Source organism: Anticarsia gemmatalis, chromosome 10 (genome assembly GCF_050436995.1).
Source record: "Anticarsia gemmatalis isolate Benzon Research Colony breed Stoneville strain chromosome 10, ilAntGemm2 primary, whole genome shotgun sequence".
Taxonomy (NCBI): Eukaryota; Metazoa; Arthropoda; class Insecta; order Lepidoptera; family Erebidae; genus Anticarsia; species Anticarsia gemmatalis.
The window spans coordinates 8,938,454-8,959,774 of NC_134754.1; the positions used below are offsets into that span (position 1 = coordinate 8,938,454).

At 34.0% G+C, this 21,321-nt stretch overlaps 2 protein-coding genes across 3 annotated transcripts; one reads left to right on the forward strand and one right to left on the reverse strand.

Moving 5' to 3' along the window:
• Window positions 1-357: 357 nt before the first annotated feature.
• On the forward strand, window positions 358-2,622 carry LOC142976151 (testis-expressed protein 10 homolog). Its single transcript, XM_076119401.1, has 2 exons — window positions 358-786; window positions 1,009-2,622. Exons 1-2 carry the CDS (start codon window positions 427-429, stop codon window positions 2,581-2,583), a joined length of 1,935 nt encoding a protein of 644 aa, XP_075975516.1. The 5' UTR covers window positions 358-426; the 3' UTR covers window positions 2,584-2,622.
• Window positions 2,620-21,272, reverse strand: LOC142976149 (uncharacterized). Of its 2 annotated transcripts, none has more exons than XM_076119399.1 (9): window positions 21,104-21,272; window positions 13,848-13,920; window positions 13,056-13,253; window positions 11,752-11,865; window positions 9,154-9,296; window positions 8,164-8,256; window positions 7,772-7,922; window positions 4,592-5,988; window positions 2,620-4,152 (listed from the first exon to the last, which is right to left on the reverse strand). In XM_076119399.1, the coding sequence occupies exons 1-8, from the start codon at window positions 21,133-21,135 to the stop codon at window positions 4,648-4,650; spliced, it is 2,145 nt and encodes a 714-aa protein (XP_075975514.1). In that variant the 5' UTR covers window positions 21,136-21,272; the 3' UTR covers window positions 2,620-4,152; window positions 4,592-4,647. The 2 variants fall into 2 exon arrangements, with proteins under 2 accessions (XP_075975514.1, XP_075975513.1); XM_076119398.1 differs by having other exon boundaries at window positions 8,164-8,277.
• Window positions 21,273-21,321: the final 49 nt, after the last annotated feature.

Consider the following 21,321-nt stretch of genomic DNA (forward strand, 5'->3'; position numbering starts at 1 on the left):
AAATTATTACTGACTGTCACATATATATTGACGTTACACTTTGTTATAGAATTTCCGTGAAGTATTAAGTAGTCGATTAATAATTAATATTATAGTACCTACCTAAAACTATTTCTCCCTACAAAGGACCCTCTGTTGTTGGTATATTAGAGAAATTATAAGACTGGATCCAAAATTAGATAAGAGGGTGTGATAATGACGAAAAGAAATAATATTATTATATCTTTATGATCCTGTTCCCCAGTTTATTTCGAGATTTTTTATCAAATTTTTGAACTAATAATTTGTAGACTGTTAGTCGAGTTTTAGAATGAGTGACATTAGTATTATTACTTGCATGGATTGTTGTCATTATCACATTGACGGACGACGGTATTGAGGTTATGAACTAAATACAATAATAAAAAATAACGAATACTTAACAAAATGCCTCAAACAGGAGCAACCAGGTACCAAAAGTTCCTCAAATCTGAGAAATCTAAAACGAAACTTAAGTCTAAAAAAGATTTGCCGAAAGGTACCAATGTAACCAAGACAAATTTTAAAATAAAGAAGATTGTTATCAAGGAACAACTAAAGAAGCATGGTGAATCAGAAGCTCTATCAACAAGAAAGTTAAACGTGAAAGAGTTATTATCTCGTCTAAATCATTTCAATACCCACTCCAGAACAGATGCTCTGAATGGCTTGAAGGAGTTAATCACATCACATCCTGCGGTTTTGGAACAGAATCTTGGAGACCTTGTTCATGGAATCACTCCATTAGTATTAAACATAGAAAAAATTGTAAGTGCTCAGGATATTCTATCATAACTGTTCTGCCCTAGATACATAGATACTAATATGTAATTGATATTTATTTTGTTATCGCACAAGATAGTGGGAATTGAACTATATAATATTTAACATTGTTGTTGTAAATGATTTCGTTAATATTCGTTTTACTAGAAAGTCATAGTTTAGGCTGCCGCAGTAAAAATAATTAATTTTTTTTATCGTATTTTTCAGGTTCGTCATGAGTCCCTAAAGGTATTACATCTAGTGCTATCAAATGCAGAAAATGGAAGAATAGATCCCTTTTTTGACATAATGTGCACATATTTAAGAAGTGCTATGACGCATATTGATGGCAGAATTCAAGAAGACTCACTTCTGTTCCTGGACACTCTACTTGTTTGTACACCACAGAAAGTTGCTCAGGACTTCCATAAAATTATACCCAACTTCTTGGATATGATTTCCAAATTAAGAGTTGACTCGAAGCCTGGAAGAACATTGACTGTCAATTTAGGAAGCCAAATCACTAGTGTAAAATGGAGAGTAAAAGTTTTGCATAGATTGCAAGACTATCTAAATCAATATGTTAAATACAATAACATTAATGATTATAAAGAGCAGATTAATGACACTACAAAGATATTCGATAGTTCCAAGCTGAATCACTATTCTTTATTCAACCCAATATGTATACAACAATGCCAGTTGTCTTGCTTTTCTTCAAAAAATTCACAAGAGTCTGCCCCATTAGATGAAGTTGAAAAGTTTAAGGAGTATGTTGACACTTTGATGCCATTGCTGTTTGAAACATGGTTAGAAGTGTGTCCTAATGTGAATTCAGAGAAAAATATTGAAACTGTTGTTAGTGAAGATGCAGCTTCTCTGCTGAAACATACTCTTGAAGTAATATCATTGATATGGAATCTTATCAAACATTTCAATTCTAAAAACCCAACTTCAAATATATTAAATATCTTTTCGCAAAAATACAGGCAACCATATACACAACATTTTGTGAACTCTTTTCCATATGTAACAAATATTCGATCAAAACAAAGAAACACAGCTAATTCTCCCTTCGAGAATACTATTACAGATCCCAAATTAGTCGAACAGAATTTAGAAATATGCTATCTGTTTATTGTACTAAATCCTCAAATAAATGCAAAACAACATAATAACCATATATTATCTGTATTGAATTACATTGAAAAAACCTTTAATCAAAATGCTCATGATAATGTCAATGATGCCATTGTAAAAATTCTACATGCCATATTTTCGGGTATAAACAACTGGACGAGGAATCTCTCCCTAATGGATGCCTTGTTCAAGAAGATTATTTGGACATATTTCAATAAAAGTATGTCAAGTCCTTTCAGACAAAGGATCTTTAGTCTTTTATGTAAGATTGCTCTTAATGATAAACTTAATCAATTTCATGAACGTGACTCTTACATTATGTGGCTTGCTAACTTGCCTGATATATTGCTAGAAGAAGAGGTCACAGCACAAACAGTTGATATAATTCACAAGTTTGCTGTACGGAGTAACTCAACATTTAATTCAGTTGTAAGACCCAAACTGTTAAAAATTGTAGCAAACCTACCAAACATTAAAATATCTGAAATTGATAGTAATTCAACTGGTTATTATAAATTATTCTCATTGCTCTATTATATTAAGGCTTGGGATACTGAATCATTGAATGTATTGGAAAAACAGTTACTTGATGGTGTCTATAGAAGTGATTATGGCAGTTACATATTTGACACTCTCAGGTTAAGAACAGGTGGAATTTTGTAAACTTATGTAACATAATATATAAATAAAATAATAAAATTTTATTATAGTCATTTATTTAAATAAACTCAAACACAAATCATACTGCAAAATTGTGACAGTCAACTAGTAAAAATCATTTAAATATTTTTATGTAACAAGGTAACTTAGGGGTAACAACATAAAATGCAGTAACAATCCATTAAAACGGAATACAAATAAATTGCTGACTGCATTCAAACTCCACTAGTAGTTTACATAAAACATAAAATATTAATACATCATGCAAATAGACGTTAATTACCTAATTTACGTTGACATACATTTTACATTAATGGTAAAAGGAACATTTATTAAAATGGTAGACAAAAAGGAATTAATACATTAGAAAAATATGTACTCAAATAATTACAATATCTTCGGCAATTTGTTCTATATTATCTGTCACAATGTAATGAGCTTCATTAAATTATCACAACAACGACTTATATATCTTATGGTAATACGTCTGTTTTATAGTAAGCCATGATCTATTGCTGAACTATATTATCCATAAAAATGGATTGTGATTAAATCCATGGTATATGTACTTCCTCATGTCTCGCCCAACACACCTCCGATAATTTCGATATGAAAGCCTCACTGAAGCTATATACTTATTAAATTCATTATTAACGACTAGTTTTATTTTGCTATGAACTAATTCTATAATAAATATGACTAATACAAAATAACTTCTGCTAATTGTTGAGTCGTTTAGGATCAATTTGGCAATTTTTGGCTAAATTATAAATTACCAATAGTTACGAATGATTTGGTGGCAAGTATCAGTATCGCGTCGTTAAATTACATTAATTACACTACATAGTGATATCGGGTTACAAACGAAATAAACCTTGTCGTAGTCTCGATATTATAAATTATTATAACTTACCAATTTAAATGTTTGAGTGTCGAATCTAAAAAAGTATTTTTGAGAATTATGTCCTCATAAAAATATTATTAGAAACAATTAAGCATTTAATGCCTAATAAATAGTGACAGGTAGTCTTTAATCACTAACAAAAGCCTGAAAAGCCCTCTTAATACCGAGATCAGCAGGAATTCAAATAGACAAAATTATGAACTAACATTTTAATAATCCTGTTTTTTTTATTGCTTATGATATTTTTTCCTTTCAATAGTTGTAACAGCAACTACTAATAACAGTAGTACTAAATGACTGCTTGTTTTTATTATTTAGTCGTCGATATCCCTTATTTAGTGAATATTATCTAAGTGGATGTGCATGTGCATGCATTTTATCTATTCTTACTTTGCCAATATGTAAAATTAAAATATATAAATATAAATTTATGTTTAAAAAGCTTGGAAGATCGGAATCACATAGCTCCCTAATAGCTGCAAAAAGCTTAAACATGACAGAACTCTACTCTGTTTCGAAAGAATCTAGACAACATGTTTATCCTTTGAAGCCCAGCGACTGAAAAGGTTAAAAATATAATAATATACTTATTTGGATACGAGCTACTGTGTTTTCCTTTTATTAGATTTTTTTGCGCGAGGAATGGTAGCAGAGGCCGACAGCATTGCCTGAAAATAAAAGGAGTAATTTGAAAACTAACTCAAAAAAAGCACAAGCACACTACTCAAGTCATTGTATGGTGGCATTATTATTTTATATAATATTTGCTCGTCTTGTTGTGAAAAGTGCAACCATATTTACAGTATTAGTTTGATTTAAGTCATCAGTGAAGAAAGAGGAGTTTATAATGTGAAGAGAACATAAAAACAAAAATTTATTAAACACAAATACGACTCAACAAACAACAACACGTTTATTTTTTATAAAAGCAATAACTTTTAATTAAATGTGGTTTAGCTGCTACATGTTGAACGATATCAAGCGTAAATTATCGTGAGCTTGATGTTATTATTATAATTATCAGCAAACCAATATTAATAAATCGTGCATGCACAATAATAAACATAATAAATAAAAACACTGCAAACATAACTAAAATAAACATACTGTTCTGCCTAATTTCAGCTGCAATTTAAAGTGGGCTTGGGATTTTAGGAAACTTTCTATACATCAGTACTTTTCGACTGAGTCGGTATTTCTTCGTGTAAAGATATGAACTTATACTCTGGGTGACTCTCTATTTTTGCGTCAATGAGCTTTTGTAGAGCGTCGCTCTTATCGATTATATCTTGCAATATTACTTCGCTTTCAACATCTACAGCATCGCTAAAACTAATTTGATCATCTGCTTTCTCCTCCTGAGATAATTCTATTGTACTAGTCGGTTCTTTTACTTCATCGGCGACAAGAGTGTTCAGTTCACCACAACTCTGAAAATCATCTATTATTCGATCACCAATAGACGATGACCTCCTACTGTTGTCGCCTGATGACGTCGACGTATCGTCTGTTTTTGGTTTATCATCACTTCTGTTCCAAAAGGCCAACTTACTTGGCAACTGTAAAAGTTTTCCTAAACCAGAACTGTTACTCTTCGAAGTTCGTCCAGGTGATTTGGATTTATGTCTTCTCTTGTTTTCAGCAATAGGATTCACAACTTGAAGACCTTTGAATTCAGATTCTTTGATAGTTGTATTTGGTAGTTTATTGACTATCTCAACCAAGCTTTCTTGAGATGTCGTCTTATCAACAATCGGTTCGGCATCAGATTGATTGTTTATCTCTTCTTTATCACCCTGTTTCACGTCTTCCAGTGTTACATCATCTGCATTAATGACTGGCGGTAATGGCGCTTTACTTTTGCCATATTTGCCTTTAGGGGATTTCCTCTTACTTTTAGGAGAATTTTCAGGTGTTCCAAACGATGCTTCGTCATCGCTTTCGACAGAATCGTTATCGTATTGAGAAGTATCAAGACTCGTAGTATCTGCATTTTCATCTAAAACTATTGACACTTTATCTTTCACGGCAGTATCAGCTAGTTCTTTTTCCACATTAGCCACAGAAGGCTCAACAATATTTTCTTTATTTGTACTAGTAGTTTGGTCATCATTATTGTCTTTATTTTTACTTTCAACAGGAATGTCGGATACAACATCACTTTCTTTATGCAAATCGTTCTCTTTTTCAGAAGTAGAAACATCTGCTATGTTTTCTTTTTCTTTATCTATAGCACTATTTAATGAAGTTTCTTCAGAAGTGACTTCTTTTTGGTCCCAGTCATCTGTATTGTTATCAGTTTGATTATTAGAAATAGTGTTAGAAGGAGTATTACTAGTACCTAGCACTTGGAGAATCTTTATCTGGTCTCCGACATATTGGTATATAAAGGGTGGTTGTGTGTGGGACAAGTAGAGAGGAGACGGGAAGTTAACAAGAGGAGGCATATTCGCATAGTCAAAACTATCGTCGCCTTGTAGCTCCTCGATGATTACTTCGCTTTCCTTTAAATAAAAAGTTCTTAAGTCTATATCAAAAGAAAGAAAACCCAAACACGAAATAATATAAGCTAATAAATGCAATAAACAGACTTAAAAGTAATATTCGTAGGCATCGAACTATGAATGAATTTAAAGAACTTTTACTCATGCATTAAAATTATGTAAAATGTTTTTTATTTATTCTTAATTTCAATATATGAACCGAATTAAATCATCTAGCATGACCATGTACCTAGTTAGTAATATTTTCCCCCGAAGCCAATCAATACTAGCATAATACTTCAATTCTCTATCTTACACAAACCATTATAAAATATAATACTTCAAAGCTTTTCGGAAAGGTATGAAATTTAAACAGTTGAGCTTAGACATACCTAACCATTGAATAGATATTTTAAGATTATGTTTTTGTTCAGTCAAATGAGCCAATTATACGGTTTTACATTGCTTCATAGATATTGTTTTGGCTACAACCAACCCAGCACCATCCATACCCTGACACACCCAAACACTTTAAGACTATAGAACTTCACTACTGTCAAAAACAGTCGAACATTGATTATCCTTTCGACCAAATAAGAAAAGATGTTTATAATGTTGCCGACTGTTCTTTGCTGCAGTCAATTCGAGTCTAATTTAATGAATGCAGGGTAATTTTGCAATATTGAAAACGCATCTAACGTGACATTTAAAGCTTCACATCTACACATTTAACAATTTCTTAAAGGTACTCTTTGTGAAAGCAACAACTGTAAATTACCCTGCATCCATCAGAATACCATAACACCTCTCATAATACAATATTGAATTAAAACAAGAGTATAAATTAGTGAAATATAAGGAACACGATAAATGCATAGTTTAATAATATATTGCTGTCATTGAACCAAAAAGTTACTTCAATTCGATTGATGGAAAATAACTTTGTGGAACAATTACAGCAAAGACTTAAAAGTATTAAGATTAAAATTGTCCATAGCCTTAGTTCAAGTGATATCATTTTTTTATTTTTTATTATGTAACCGTCATTATCTTTCAGGTACAAATTGTGCGTTTTATTATATCAAAAATCTATCTATTATTCATTCTTTATGCAATGTATGAGACGTAATTCAAAATAATACGGTTGCATACACGCCACTTTCAACATCGTAAGTAGATCATAAAATTTCACAAACATGTAACTTCCTGTCATTATTTATAACGTCGGATATAGAATACACAATCCGCTTTATAAAATTTTAGTAACATCTAATTAGTTTCTATCTCATAATCGACTATAATTTTTAAACACATTAATAATATAATTGTAACGTTTTTTATGCGAAACCAGCGTGTATCCGGCGTTCTACTTCAGGAACTAAGGCTAAGGCAAATAAAAACTAAGTTTATATGCAACTGGCGTAACAGATTATAACGACCCATTAAAATATGTAAAAAATCTGGAATAATAAACATGTAGAGTTAATTTAAAATACCATATTTCCTGAAAACTTAAATATCCTTCTGGCAGTTTCGCAGTCTTATCGGCATCAATTATAAACATCTATCAAATCTGATAAATAATTTCTATGGTTTCTATCGTTCGACATCTATAAGACTCTATCGGATCGAAAATTAGTCAACGTAATGCTATCTGTATACCGTGGCTGAAACTGAGGTCAAGATTATGGTGTCATAACTTGTATCTGGGTGTCGGCTAATCGGTCGAAATAATCTGTGAAACCAGTTCGATCGCAGTTCAAGGGTGACAGTGAGAGTCACGGCGCGGAGCAAGTTACCAGACCTCAGCGGCGGGCGGGCGCTTGATGGTGGTGACGGTGGTGCGCGAGGCGCGGGCGCGAGCGCGGGCCCCGAGCGACGCCGTGCGGGTCAGCGACGCGCTGTTGTCCGCGCTCGAGTAGCCCGAGCTTATGTCCTCCGACGACTTTATGTGACTGCACAGGCACGAAACCAGGTTACCTTACCATGTCATTAGAATCCAAATAGCAAAAAGTCAGTGTTTTAAACGGATGACAGCCGGATGGAAAAACGTCGTTTGATTATAAGTGACGGTTAAAAGTAAATCTGTCGCTACCTAGCAAGTTAATCTTGATTTCACACGATAGTTTTGTGTACGTTAAATAGCAATATATTCTACTACCTTTGGAAATAGAAGTTTAATAGTATTAAATCTACCTGAAATCCGGTTCATCCGTTCTGGCTCGAGGTCTGACGTCCACGTCGACCTCTGGGAAGTACATCGGTGAGCGACTGTTCGACTCGGAAGCGCTGCGACGTGTCGTGTATCCACTGGAATTGTCGAAAACTTTATTCTTTAGAAATAAAATACACAAGTTACCAAATACTTTTAAGCCACCAATGCCCAATATCTTCCAAGATAATAGCCAGCAAGTTAATAATAGTAACAGCTGTTATCTTTTGTGAATTCTACATATTGTTGGCTTCATATATGGGCACGGTTTTCACTCCATTCCTAGACTATGTGTACCAGATGTGCAGTCTTTACAATATATTTTGTATTCTGTAGCAATTTGTCATTCAATGTGTTCTTCAGCATGTTATTCTGTACGACGTACATGCTTCACATAGTTTTCGACTTAGCCTTGACACTAAAAACTTATAACATCGTGATTCTAGTGGATAATAAGTATATCCAAGTGCGAATACGTAAGGCCAAGGGCGATACTGTTTGAAGGTTTACTTTTGTTCAAATATGCATAATATAATATTTTCGATACAATATGACTGTATCTATTATTAGACATAACTTAATACTTCATATAAAATTATCATTTTTTGTTTATGCAAGTTATTGAGATCACGTTTTGTTAATGTAATCAAATATTGGAAAAATATATACGTAAGTATTTTAGAGAGTAGGAGCTTTTAGGAAGTCAATAAAATTACTTATAGAGATTTCATTGTTCTCATAACTACACAATACATACGCTATCTGGGATCACCCACAGATACTGAACATAAATGTAACGCCTGGCACGCAGCCCACTCTATAAATTCTCCTTTAAAATCTATCATTAATTTGCAACTAATCAAGATCTACACTAAAAACAAAACCTGGCTACAGCTAGAGTTCGTCATAATAGCTTATACCGTATCAACCACCAGTTATTATTATGATATTAAAAACTATTAAGTAATATTCACCCCTTAGCTCCACGGCGTATAAGCCGGGGCTCAGTGAGAACATCATCGGCTTCATCGCTGCCTCTTTCTTCACGCGGCTCACACTCCGTTAAGTCCGACAGACTGTAGCTCTTGCGCAGTTGCTGTACCAATCCTCCTCCACCCTGGGAATTGTTTAACACTTCAATTAATATTCGTTGATAATATAATTGTAAAACAAACTTTGTAGGTGGATATCCTTACAAATGTATTTAATTTAGATGCCAATGAGATAACTGTGTTTAAAATCTTTGTACATTTTGTATTGCGAAAGAATTAAAAACTATTGCAGTTGAAAAAATCTTACTTCCGTATGTACAATCACCATATATTCTTATTGCAATTAATGCATTAAGCGAAGCTAATAAAGTAAGTAATGCTTACAGGACTTATCGCTATTGGTTAACCGAAGATATTCCAAATATTTTGCTTTTACTCTGTTGTGTAGTAGTAGGTATTTTACATACTTATTTTACAGACATCCGTCATTAAAAAATCAAAAATATACTCACTCGAATTGTCTGGTGCTACACTTCGTATACGAAGCTTTGTGAGGCAAAGCGCATGCTGATATTATTTACTAACAAAGCGATGTCGTTTTACAACAAAAAAAATCAACTAAACACTTTATTCATTTTATTGAGAAATCATAGAATATAAAACTAAATCAGTCACACAACTAAAGCTAAAAGACGCAAAACATAGTTGGCGGTTATACAACACATGCGTAGTTTACACGTAGTATATCTAATTATGTATTTAATTACAGACGTCATGCGAAATAAAATAAATCAAAATTCGGATCAACTATGAGATTGTGCAGATAAGTTTAGAAACAGTACAAAATGAGCGTAGAAAAATAAAATAACGATTCCAAAAAAAAAACTCCTGGACGGGTTTTAACGTTTACAATTTTATTACACAGACTTAAAGACTAATTTTATAGATAGTGGAAAATGTATTATTATATTTACGGAAAGGAAATAAAACTTAGCATTTTAGACATGAAAGGTCACAACACAAATAGGAGATACGATATGAATTCGATTTTATACTTTGGTTGAGTTGCATTGATTGCTGATATGTAAGGAATGATTTAAGAACCATTAATTTACCACTGCAGAATATAAAAAGAGGCTTTTGTCCCGCAGTGCCCCTAAAAACACTAATATCGAAGATCATTTTACTATAAATAATTTTAACCGTCATATTAGCGCTCTGGGAAAATCATAATACTATAAAACCAATTTACGGCTATCAGGTTATTAATAAAATTCCTTGTTTACATCAGTTTTGGTTTTAGTATCACAATAGTGCATAGCAATGTACGATTGCGACTAGTTAACTATGACATGGTAGCCCACAGGTAGTTCATAAATCCATGATTATTAACCGTTAGAGCACTTCGATTCAGTTTAAACATAAATAATAACCCTAACACCTTAGTTTTAATTGTAGTCAATATTAAAGCGAAAAATATGATTCGTATAACGGTAATTTCGAGTAATATTAGAAACGTGATACACTGGATATTTTAAAAACAACGGAATAACTCTAGTCGTTGTCTAAAATTATCTTAAGATCACAGTTTAGCTTCATTCGTACTGTACGCGTTTAGTCAACCAATATTTCTTTTTCCTGGGCGGTCTGACTTCTGGTGCGCCGGCCCCTAGATTTGCTGCGAGGTCTTTTTTCTTTATCTTTGGCAACTTTACGTTTGCGAACCACATTGCCTCGACTACGCGCTGAAGTGTCATCGGGCTCGTAATCTGGGTCGTTAGCATCTCCGTCCCCAATAAGACAATCCTGAGGACTATCGTTGTCCAACTCTACAATCTCCACAATGCCGGGGAGATCTGAACGTTGGTACTCCAAGTCATCGTAAGTATCCTGGTAGCTATCGGTGACGTCGCGTCCTCGGATCGCTTGTCGAGCCAGCGCCTCCCTGTCTTGCTCGGGGCTCGGCAAATTGAAGTTCTGCGTGAAGCAGCAAAGGAAAGGATGTTTGGAAAAGATGGGGTGGAAGGGGAGAAATTAAAAAAGCGTGTTAATAAAATTAAAAAAGACGAAATTAAACAAAGCGGCTATGTGGTTTAAAATCAAATTGAAGTGAGAGTTGAACATTTTAATGGTTTTGATGTGGGCATGCCCGATGACTAGTGGCTACTGGATGGCTTGCTTGCTTTGTGTGCGATTAGGCCAAATTTGTAAACAAAAAAAAAACAGATAAAGCTATGTGCAAATTAGCACAGTGAGTGCAATTCACAATTTGCTAACTTATTTACATTACACGCTGTAATCAAACATGCCACACCGTTGTTTCGTACACCTATTGGCTCAATTGTGGTAAAAACTATCAGTGGTAAAAAACAACACAAACTTGTATAAGTACTTCTAATCAACACTTTGTAACTGTGTTTCTTTGTTAAAGGTTACAAGCCCACCGTCACCCTCGTATGACTCATGTAAGAGCAGTAGGAATCTCCAAACTTCTCATTATTCCATTGTTCTTACATCAGATTTTGGTTATAGAACTAAGCATGCCGTAAGTGTGTATAAAATAGGGATAGGAAAACTTACTTTGATGGCAGTTTGCATAATAACAGTGGTGGCGTAGTTGACGCCCTTAGTGCCCAAATTGAGCACTGTGTGGTAACCCTGGTCTTTGGCCTTCGCTATGTACTCATCTATTTCCTGAAAAATATAAACAATACAAAATATAGAACGTGTACGAATCATAATTCCGCTAATAGGTTTAACAATCACGTTTATCTATAATGAAAGGAAGTAATGGATGTTAATCAAAACGTTAACACGTAACTGATATTATTCACACATCATACAGAAAATGCATTTAAACTTAAGGTTGTTACTATATATATCTTTTTCTACTAATATGACAATATTATAAAGAGAAAAAAACATTAATTTGTGTGTTTTTGTAAATCCGCCACTGTTTTAAAAAACGATTGAAGTGTACCTTTGTTATAGGAGATATACAAATTTAACAATTTAATCAATTCAATATAAACTAGTTATGAATGATGTTTATTATTGTTCAAATTATCAAAACTAGAATAAGGTAGGGCCGCAAATAAATGAGAAATAAATGTATGTAGGTAATTAATATAGAAAAATAATATAAAAATCTGTAATTTACAGATGAATTAGTTATGTATAACTCAAATAGGCTGGCTAATAAAAATGTCTACTATTTCACTAAAGCACACTGATTAGTGTTCTTAGACTGTAATTCGATAGTGTGATAAATATACACAAACAAAGCATAAAGAAATATCATCAGCATAACTGATACACAGAGCTAATCAAAGAGGCAGTCATTATGCGAATGCATCTTGATGTTTTACAAACATCATCAATCAATATTAGTACACAATGTTCTCTTGCATGTAACAAAGAGAGCAGGTGCAAAACAAATGCCCGAATGTTCTATGGGATTTATATTATTTATTAAATAATAAAACGGACGAAATACATTGATGTTGATATTTTATAATAATTATTTCGTCTATAAGGGTAATGTAGGTGTAAAACATTTACCAATATTACAATTAATTCCTTATTTGTATCAGAAGCTTCAAAGGTAATTATTATACTTTTTGACCATTGACACATTAAATTGTTGTCTTGTAATAAAGTATTGGAATATTCAAGAGAGTTTATGACTTACGTTAATAGGTTTTAGTCGAATTCAAAGCTGCTAAACTCTTGTTTTAAAGATCCGACAACTATATTTGCTCCAACCAAGAGCAAAAGCCCGCCTATTTTGATGATAATTATATTGAAAAATTGCGTTATTTGAATAGATAATAAGGAGAAGGGGTTGCTAAAATATAGCTGAGTATGATATTTTGTTTACTAACCTGTTCCCGCCTGCATAGCGCAGGGTGTACGAACTTCCTGTAGAGGATGGAGGAGCCCTTGGTGGCTGGCGAGAGCAGCCACAGCACGAGCACTATCTTCACCTCGTAGTAGAATGGGAACCATGACAGAAACACGTCCGTGAACGTCTCCGTACATGTGAATAAAGCGAACACTATCCAGTACATCATCCATTTTACCTGAAAACAATTTTAAATTCAGTTAGTAATGCGTTTGCAGATTGATAACGGTATACATACTATTATTATACCACGCGCATAAAAGAGGAAAATAAACACAATGTTTTATAACCTAAATACGTAATATGACTACTTTATTTCTTAGAAATTCTTATGATAGGTCCTCCTCAAAGTAAATTTCAGAGGCAACCTAAAACATTCACATCTGTTCTCCGTATTGTTTATAAAACAATACAAAGGGATATGGTACCTGCTACCGGTGCAATATCAACGCTAATTAGTCATAGGAAGCCGGGAACAAGGTAAAGGACACAGGAACCGAAGCGTTTCAAACAACGTGAGCGTGCGCCCGTAACAAGGCCATTGTTGTACTTTACTGGACCATTTACAGCAAATTACACATTTTTTCAACACGACCAGTTGCTCTACAAATGAAAATTCGTCGTCTAGCAATTACTTCTCTTTTGTAGGCTATGAACAGTAATGTCGTCAATTGTAGCTCCTAATAGCACGAGTAATTCTGAATATAGACCACTAATATGATATTAACGTCGATGTCGTTTTTGTATTGAGGATTTATAAAAAAGTACTCACGTATTCCTTTAAATTCTTCGTCCGGACAGCCTTATATGAAGCATAAGCCGGGTAGAGGGTCCCGAATACCAATCTGCAAAACGGATATAGCACTAGATAAGTGATCATCCTCGGTGCAAAGATTCCCGTCGTCAAGGCCAATAAACCGAAATTCCCGAATGTGACGCTAGGGATGCATCTACTCAGGGCCAATCCTAGGTTCGTAGCGAATCGATACCAGACTGGTCCTCTCGGTTGACCGAGAGGAGAGTCATCGTATTCGTCGTAGCCCTCGTCTATGTTGGGGTCGTACTTGATGAGTTCTTGGCCAGTTTCGAGCGTGCTGGGCGCAGTGACACGAGCGTATTCCGCCTCGAGCTTGTTGACAATGAATCGGACGCTGGACAGTCCGAGGCTCAGTGGCGGCAGGCGAGCGCTGTCGTCACGGTTACCGATCGCACGACCCACCGCCATGGATACGGTATCCACCACATTTGTTTTCTAGCAACGAATAACCGTGCACTATTTGTTGCTTGTTATTAGTGTCTGTTCTAGTACAATGTAACAACATTAATATTTTAGACGCACGCGTTAGATGAATTGTAGATACCGATTGAATAAAGATCTGTCTCGGCGTGATTGGCGCGCTATTAGCTACCTTGTAAATCAATACCAACGTAGTCAATGCACAATAAGGCCGCGTGGACTAGTGTTTGGATGGAAAGTAAATAGTCACCCAAAGGTTTTACAACTTAACCTTGGAACTATGTAATTGGGCTTTAACTTTTATTCATTTTGGTGAGTAATAGTTCATGGCTCTCGAAACAAATTGATTAGGTACTTAGTTAAAGGCTGTTAGTCGATAGGCTTAAGCTGAACAACAATGGTAATTATAAATTTTGCGTAGGTCTCTAGAAGACTTCATAAAAATAAATTATCTACAGACAATCAGACTTACGTAGGTACTTAACGGTTTCCATGCCACGGCCAAAAATAATCTTTGGTAGCGACACTATATTGTTGCACCTACTTGGCGAAATTGATCAATAAAGAGTTTCAACAGCTGTTAAATAGTCTCATGTATTTTTAAATTGAACACACTGAGTATTACATGTTCAGAATCCGGCAATGCTCACGAGTGCGTGAAAATTTAACGAGTTAGTGCCAATACAGAAAGTAGGCACCGATAATACAAGCTCCAATTAATCCCTGGCCATCCTAATGAAAAGAACTCAGCGTACGATAGTTTAGCTCGCTGCAATACGAGATGATAAATGTATTCCAAGCTATAAAAGACAACAGGGCGGAAGCAAGCAATGCAAGAGTGGACGATTTAGATGAATAATAAATCCAGCGGACGACAGCTAGGCGATTGTATTCACCAGTTTAGTGTGACCCACCCCGACCCTCGTCCGTACTAAGACCAATTAGATATGAAGAATCCTATTACACTGGACGACTTTAAAAATAAACACAATTGCATTAATGTTCCTTATGTAAGATACCTGTGTACATATTATATGTTCAACTTTAGTCTGGAACAACAATCAGCATCGTGCCCTATCCCATTACAGATAATTACACGTTAGTTCGTTTATTAACAAGTCCATTTCGTTTGGTTTTAAAGACTGTGTGTACCACTTATGTTGTATATTCTCTTGATTGATAAGATTATTCTAGTATTATCAAATTTCAAACACTAATATTTTTAATTTAACTAATGGAATCGATAGGCTGTACACAATCAATACTCGGCTGTAGAGCTTCGGCTTTTTCTATACATGTTCACAATGTAATGTAAGTTTCTCAACTTTGATACAACAATGTAGTTCCATATAAAGAAATTGCATGACGTCATTGTTCAAAAATTACATCCACCGTGGGAGACAATGAGCAAGTTACCAATAAAGGATTGCTCATATATCATTACGCAAAGAGAATCATAAAAAATATCCTTGGAATCTTTTCAACGGATGAGATTGTTCTGCTTTCTAAAGGAATTAATCGCACATCTTACTTACTGTATTCTGTTATACAAGAACTTACAGTATTTCGAAGGTGTATAACACGCGTGATGTTGAAACGAAATCTATCAATGGCTATAAAATGTAAGAGTAAACTAGGACATCTAAAAATAACACACCTATCCAGTAATTATATTGAATCGTCATTTACACTTGGGAATACACCCAAAAGGAATGTATCTGTTTCAAATCACTCGGAGTGGAACACTAAATGTGAATAAAACTAGATCAGCGTGCGTGCGAAACGAACACACGCGCACATGGACCGATTTCACAACTCCCTAATAACATCCTAAAATAAATAGGCGAAGAACTCGACCCATTTGGTCTAAAACAGTAGTTGTTGCCAAAGCATCTGAATCGCAAGAAACTGTTTATTCCTTACGTGGAATAAATTTAACAAGAAAAGAATGTACTGTCACCGACTGTCATGTTAGTTAGCTTTGAATGAGCTGCTCTAATTTACATTAATTATATAGGTAACTTAAGTTATATTTTGCTTTTAATAAATTAATAATCTAAGCCGATTTATCTATCAAAACAAATTTTGGAACCAAGCCCATTTGTGCAGCTCTAAATGCGATGCAAAATTGGGATTAAATTTAAGCCGCATTACCTTTGAAGACTGCATTCACTGTGTCAATTATGAATTATCACTTTACTGTAATAGTAGGTGTATGCACGAGTATGACGAGTATGTAAAACTATAGATTTCGAGAAGGCATAATTGAAACTAAGCCCATCAGTGATGCTTATAAGTTACAACAATCGGTTACGCAAATCCAGAGATCAAATGATGCGTTAAATTCGATCAACTATGAAAATTGTTTTATCTGTTGATTTCCTTGATGATGAAACACTTATAAATGATACGCTTAAATTCACCCAGCTAGTAAAATAATAATTAATATTGTTTCAGAAAATTGGTTACTGTTTCGGCTAGAAATAAACCTAGGGACACTTCATATTTATAGATGGTTCTATTCTACGTACCCATAACACTATAGTTTATTTTTAACTATGTACGTACATCGGATATTTAAACTAATCTTCAATAGAATAATGTGTTTAATGTATGTATACCTAAAAATAATCTCAGCAGCATGCATTTGGGTCAAGAAACTGATTCACAGCGATGCATTCGAAGCCGAACATCTCACGCGATGTAAGAAACCTTTGTGCAACTTTGGATTAAATTCAAAGCCAAGTCTATAATAAGTTGTACCCTATTTTATAAGTTGTAAGCCATTATACAATGTATATTCTATCGTATTTTACATTATTTATTTACAATAATTCAACAGCAAAGAAACATCAGTACTCCTATCACGAGATTGCAAGGCTAATTTATACACGTTGCTTCATTACGCTTAGCCAAGTAAATTAAACCCTGCAGGCTCCATTCGACAAGGCATCTATTATTATGAATCATGAAGCTTTATCTTCAAGCACTTTGTTGTATTCTTGCTTTGTGCTAACTTACGTACACCGAGCGTGTACGTAGTAATTCAGATTATGTCTATGTCTTTCAAGAAACTACTATATTTTGGTCTCCCTATGTAAAGGATATTAACTAAGTCTACCGGTGACATTAGATAGCTTGCTGTGTTTGTTATTTAGGAATCAAAACGGGGAACGTTGTCGTGCATGGTCTATGGGTCACTTATCGGAACCGGTTCCAAGTATCCCATATTCAAATCACGTTTTATTGGAATGCATCCTGTTATATCGATAATGAATCGCTTGATCCTTTCTATACGAGTACAGCTATATGTATACTATATAAGGAGTGTGTGCATCGCTTCGCCTCCTTCTTCAGGGTCGATGTAACAGCCAGTCGAGCGTGGCCGACTTAGATCATGATTGGACGTATAACATCTGATTTTCATATTGCCACAATTCGTTTTTACTAAAATTTATGCTTGAAGATTGGCCGGTTAGTTAAGTTAAGATAATATAAAGCAGAGTAAACAATAAATGAATCACCATATAGACAAATCGATCTTTCGGATGTGAAATACTAGTGTAAAACGCAATAGAAACGTATTCTATTTGTAAAATGTATCATTATCGTCGCACCTAGACAATGCTCTGCTCAGTTTAGATGCGCAGCAACATTTACGTCGCTTTACGTCATCAATCGCACTAAGTAAATTTATTTATTATCATACTATTATAATTATAATAACATAATATTATCAATTTATACAAACCACATCTTTGCGTTAATATACGACCCTATAAGTAACGTAAACTTCCTGTGTATTGTAAGAATCGGTCAAGCGTGCCATTGGTTCATTATAATTTAAAATTACTTTGCCATTTGCTGGAAACGGTTCTCGGCAAAACTCACGTTCATTACTTTTAGCTGTTTATAAAACGTATATGAGTTCGTATTGTACAAACCTTTGACACTAAAACGGCCAATTATAGATTTGTACTTCGTGGTCACGACGTCATTAGAATTTAATGTCAGTTCTAAATATGGCATAAAACCTTGGTTTGCTGTAACCTAATTTAAAACATTAACCGAATGCTATGTCAACGTTGTAGGAATATAAGATTAAAGAGGTATCTTCGTCTTTTTTATTCCTGGCTGTACTAAATTTTAATAATATAATTTCTTAAAGCTAACGTGCTTGTAGCCACAGACAGTGCACTGAACATACTTTTTTCATTTGTGAAATCGTGTTATGTACTGGAACGTGCGTTTGTCAAATTCCATTATACATCGGTTTCGCTTATTAATTCTACGAATTATTAAAGTTTTATTGGTATGCGCTGGTAACCGGTCACCTAATTATGGCACAGTTATTTTTGTAAAGCAACCAACCCAGTTATACAGTACGCCTCATTTATCTGGCAGATGTTGATGGGTAATTTATGTAATTAACTTGACGATGCTAAATAGGTAAAGGGAACAGGATCCTGTTGTCAAAGGATTTTGTTCACTCGAGTATTATTCTGCAGTATTATGTTTCAAACACACCAGGCATTCGAAAATAAACACAGGGTAAAACTCATCACTATATTTATCAAAATAACTTACATTAGTTATAGTAATATTTACATACCGTAGATTAAATATAAATCACAACTACATGATCTTCGTAAAAAATAGTTATTCTTATATCAACTTTCGTACGCGAAGACATTAAAAAATTATACAAAAATATGTCACCAGCAAAACTGGGTAAAGGTACACGTAATTCAGCCGAGGTTGTGCCTAAAAAGGCAAGACAAGTGCTCTTAATAAGCACATAACGTTGCGCAGTCAAGGTGTACGACCTCTTGACAGCCCTAACAGATTGAGCGCACTCGGAACAGACACTAATAACTCTTTACTAAGACCGAATGTCGATAAATGAATCACTCTACAGTTAAGTGTCAACGCACTTCACTTGTATTGCATAGAATAACGACGCGGACGCAAGCCGTGAACGCCACAGACTAAACCTTCTCTCCAGTGCACATTAGAGGCGAACGCCCGAGCTTTGCCGAAAATAGCACCCGGCAGTGCACCGGGATACCCTAGTGACGAATTCCGCAACGAAGCTCAACTTGCTTTCTTTGTTTGCTGCGTCACAAGTTATTTAGACACAAAATAACTCTCGCCTTAGTATTGAGCTGTTTGTGGAACGAATGATCACCAAAAACAATACAGCTTTATGACAATTGTAACTGGATACACAAACTACTGTTCTATAAGAAATCTCGTTTACGTCTGAAGGTGAAAATAATGATAAAAGGCATACACAAGCCCATAGTGTTGCCAAAATTTAGATGGCTAGCCAGTCTCAGAATCAAGAGAATTGGAACTATGCCAGTAGTGGACGCTACTCGTGGCTAGTGTGAACTCATCAACAATTACAAAGAATGTACAGCTATTTAAATTGTAACAAAAATTGGATCACAATGGATTGGTACTGGTGGCCTATCTTTTTTCAACTCAAAAAAATGTGAGATATTAATATGCTCTGAATTGAAATTATAGAATTAAATTAGATCCAAAAATAAGAAAAGTTTTAGAAAGGAAGTTATAAGGTTACCTACTTCAATCTTTTCTGTTATGCAATAAAAAAAGAGGGATATCCTGAAAGATATTTCCCTGAAAATAGTGTATGTTGGCCCCTTTATTGTATTTGCTGTATATTTTGATGATAACATAATTTAGAGCATTCTGAAATTATTTTTCAACCAGAATAACGCAGCTCATACTGGACACAGTATTTCCTTTAACATTTATGTTAAGGATGATTATTTCTCTCTGTTTTAATCCTTGTTAACTTTAAAAATAACAATTACCAATTGACTATTACTTCATGTACCAAACAAATTTATAAAAAATAGATCACATTGTAACATTCCTAATATTAAATAGCTCCTATAAGCTCCAAAATGAAGTAACCATTGTGATCTTTTTTATGAAGAGCAAGAATATGTGACAAAGAAATTTTAGAATAAGAAACATTATGTTACAAGCTTTATTCATCCTATAAAAAAATTTGATTAGCTTTTACACAAAATTGAAATGTTTTGGTATACCTACCTACCTACTCACAATTAATTAATAAACCTTTTCCTATGTTTCTAAGCATAGACTCAGGTAAATGAATAAAACATGTCTGACATCACTTCAGAACGAAATCTAATTTAAAATCAAAATTCAACTAGTTCATAATTATAATGGATATAGATAGTGCAGATATACACTTGGGAAAACCCATTTTGAAAATTTGTTCTTGAAAAATATGCTGAATCAGCTGTTACATATGGAATCGGTTTAAGTGATCATTGATTAGTTATTTAGCTTTATTCCAATAAGCTAAAAAATGTGTATAATGATTCATCATAAAATTTAAAAAACATTTTAGTTTCGAAAAGAATATGAAGCCTTCAGACGTTATTTAGAGGCGTAATAGATATTGATTGGACTCACTCTAGCGATCTTAATTGTGAGATAATTAATACAAATAACAAGTAGAAAAGCTACTGATAAGCACTGTATCAGCTGTGTGGCCGTTATTGTTTTAATAATTACAATATGCCTGGTTCATACTTTTAATTTTGCAAAAAAAATATGCGCCGATTTATATGGTAAATGTTGTAATCTAAAGCTATACTTCAAATAAAACGATGTAGCGGTGAACACAAACAGGAAATTATTAATATTTTTAATTCGTAACAAAGGATTACACAAAAATAAAAGTATTAAGAAATGCTACAAATCAGAACCAACCAAATTATACTTACATAACCAGTCGGGAAATTATCGACGATATCATATTAACAGTCACATATGAAAAATTCACTCAAATAATCACAATAGAAAACATAGTAAAACACAACCGTTTCACGAAAAGTCTAATACGCCATGATGATATTGAAATGACAGTTGTTTTGATCACGTGACCCCGCCAATCAATATGGCTACAAGAATAAGGCGTTCCAAAAAGAAGATTTTAGATAAA

Bases quoted from the DNA above. Each gene is read 5' to 3' on its own strand.
- LOC142976149 (XM_076119398.1), bottom strand. From the start codon at position 21,135: ATGATATCGTCGATAATTTCCCGACTGGTTAT. The intron at 9,297-11,751 runs GTAAGTTTTCCT...AACAATTCCCAG, and splicing joins TTATGCAAACTGCCATCAAA to GGTGGAGGAGGATTGGTACA. The intron at 8,278-9,153 runs GTGAATATTACT...CGACAATTCCAG, and splicing joins ATACGCCGTGGAGCTAAGGG to TGGATACACGACACGTCGCA.
- LOC142976151 (XM_076119401.1), top strand. From the start codon at position 427: ATGCCTCAAACAGGAGCAACCAGGTACCAAAAGTTCCTCAAATCTGAG. The intron at 787-1,008 runs GTAAGTGCTCAG...CGTATTTTTCAG, and splicing joins TATTAAACATAGAAAAAATT to GTTCGTCATGAGTCCCTAAA.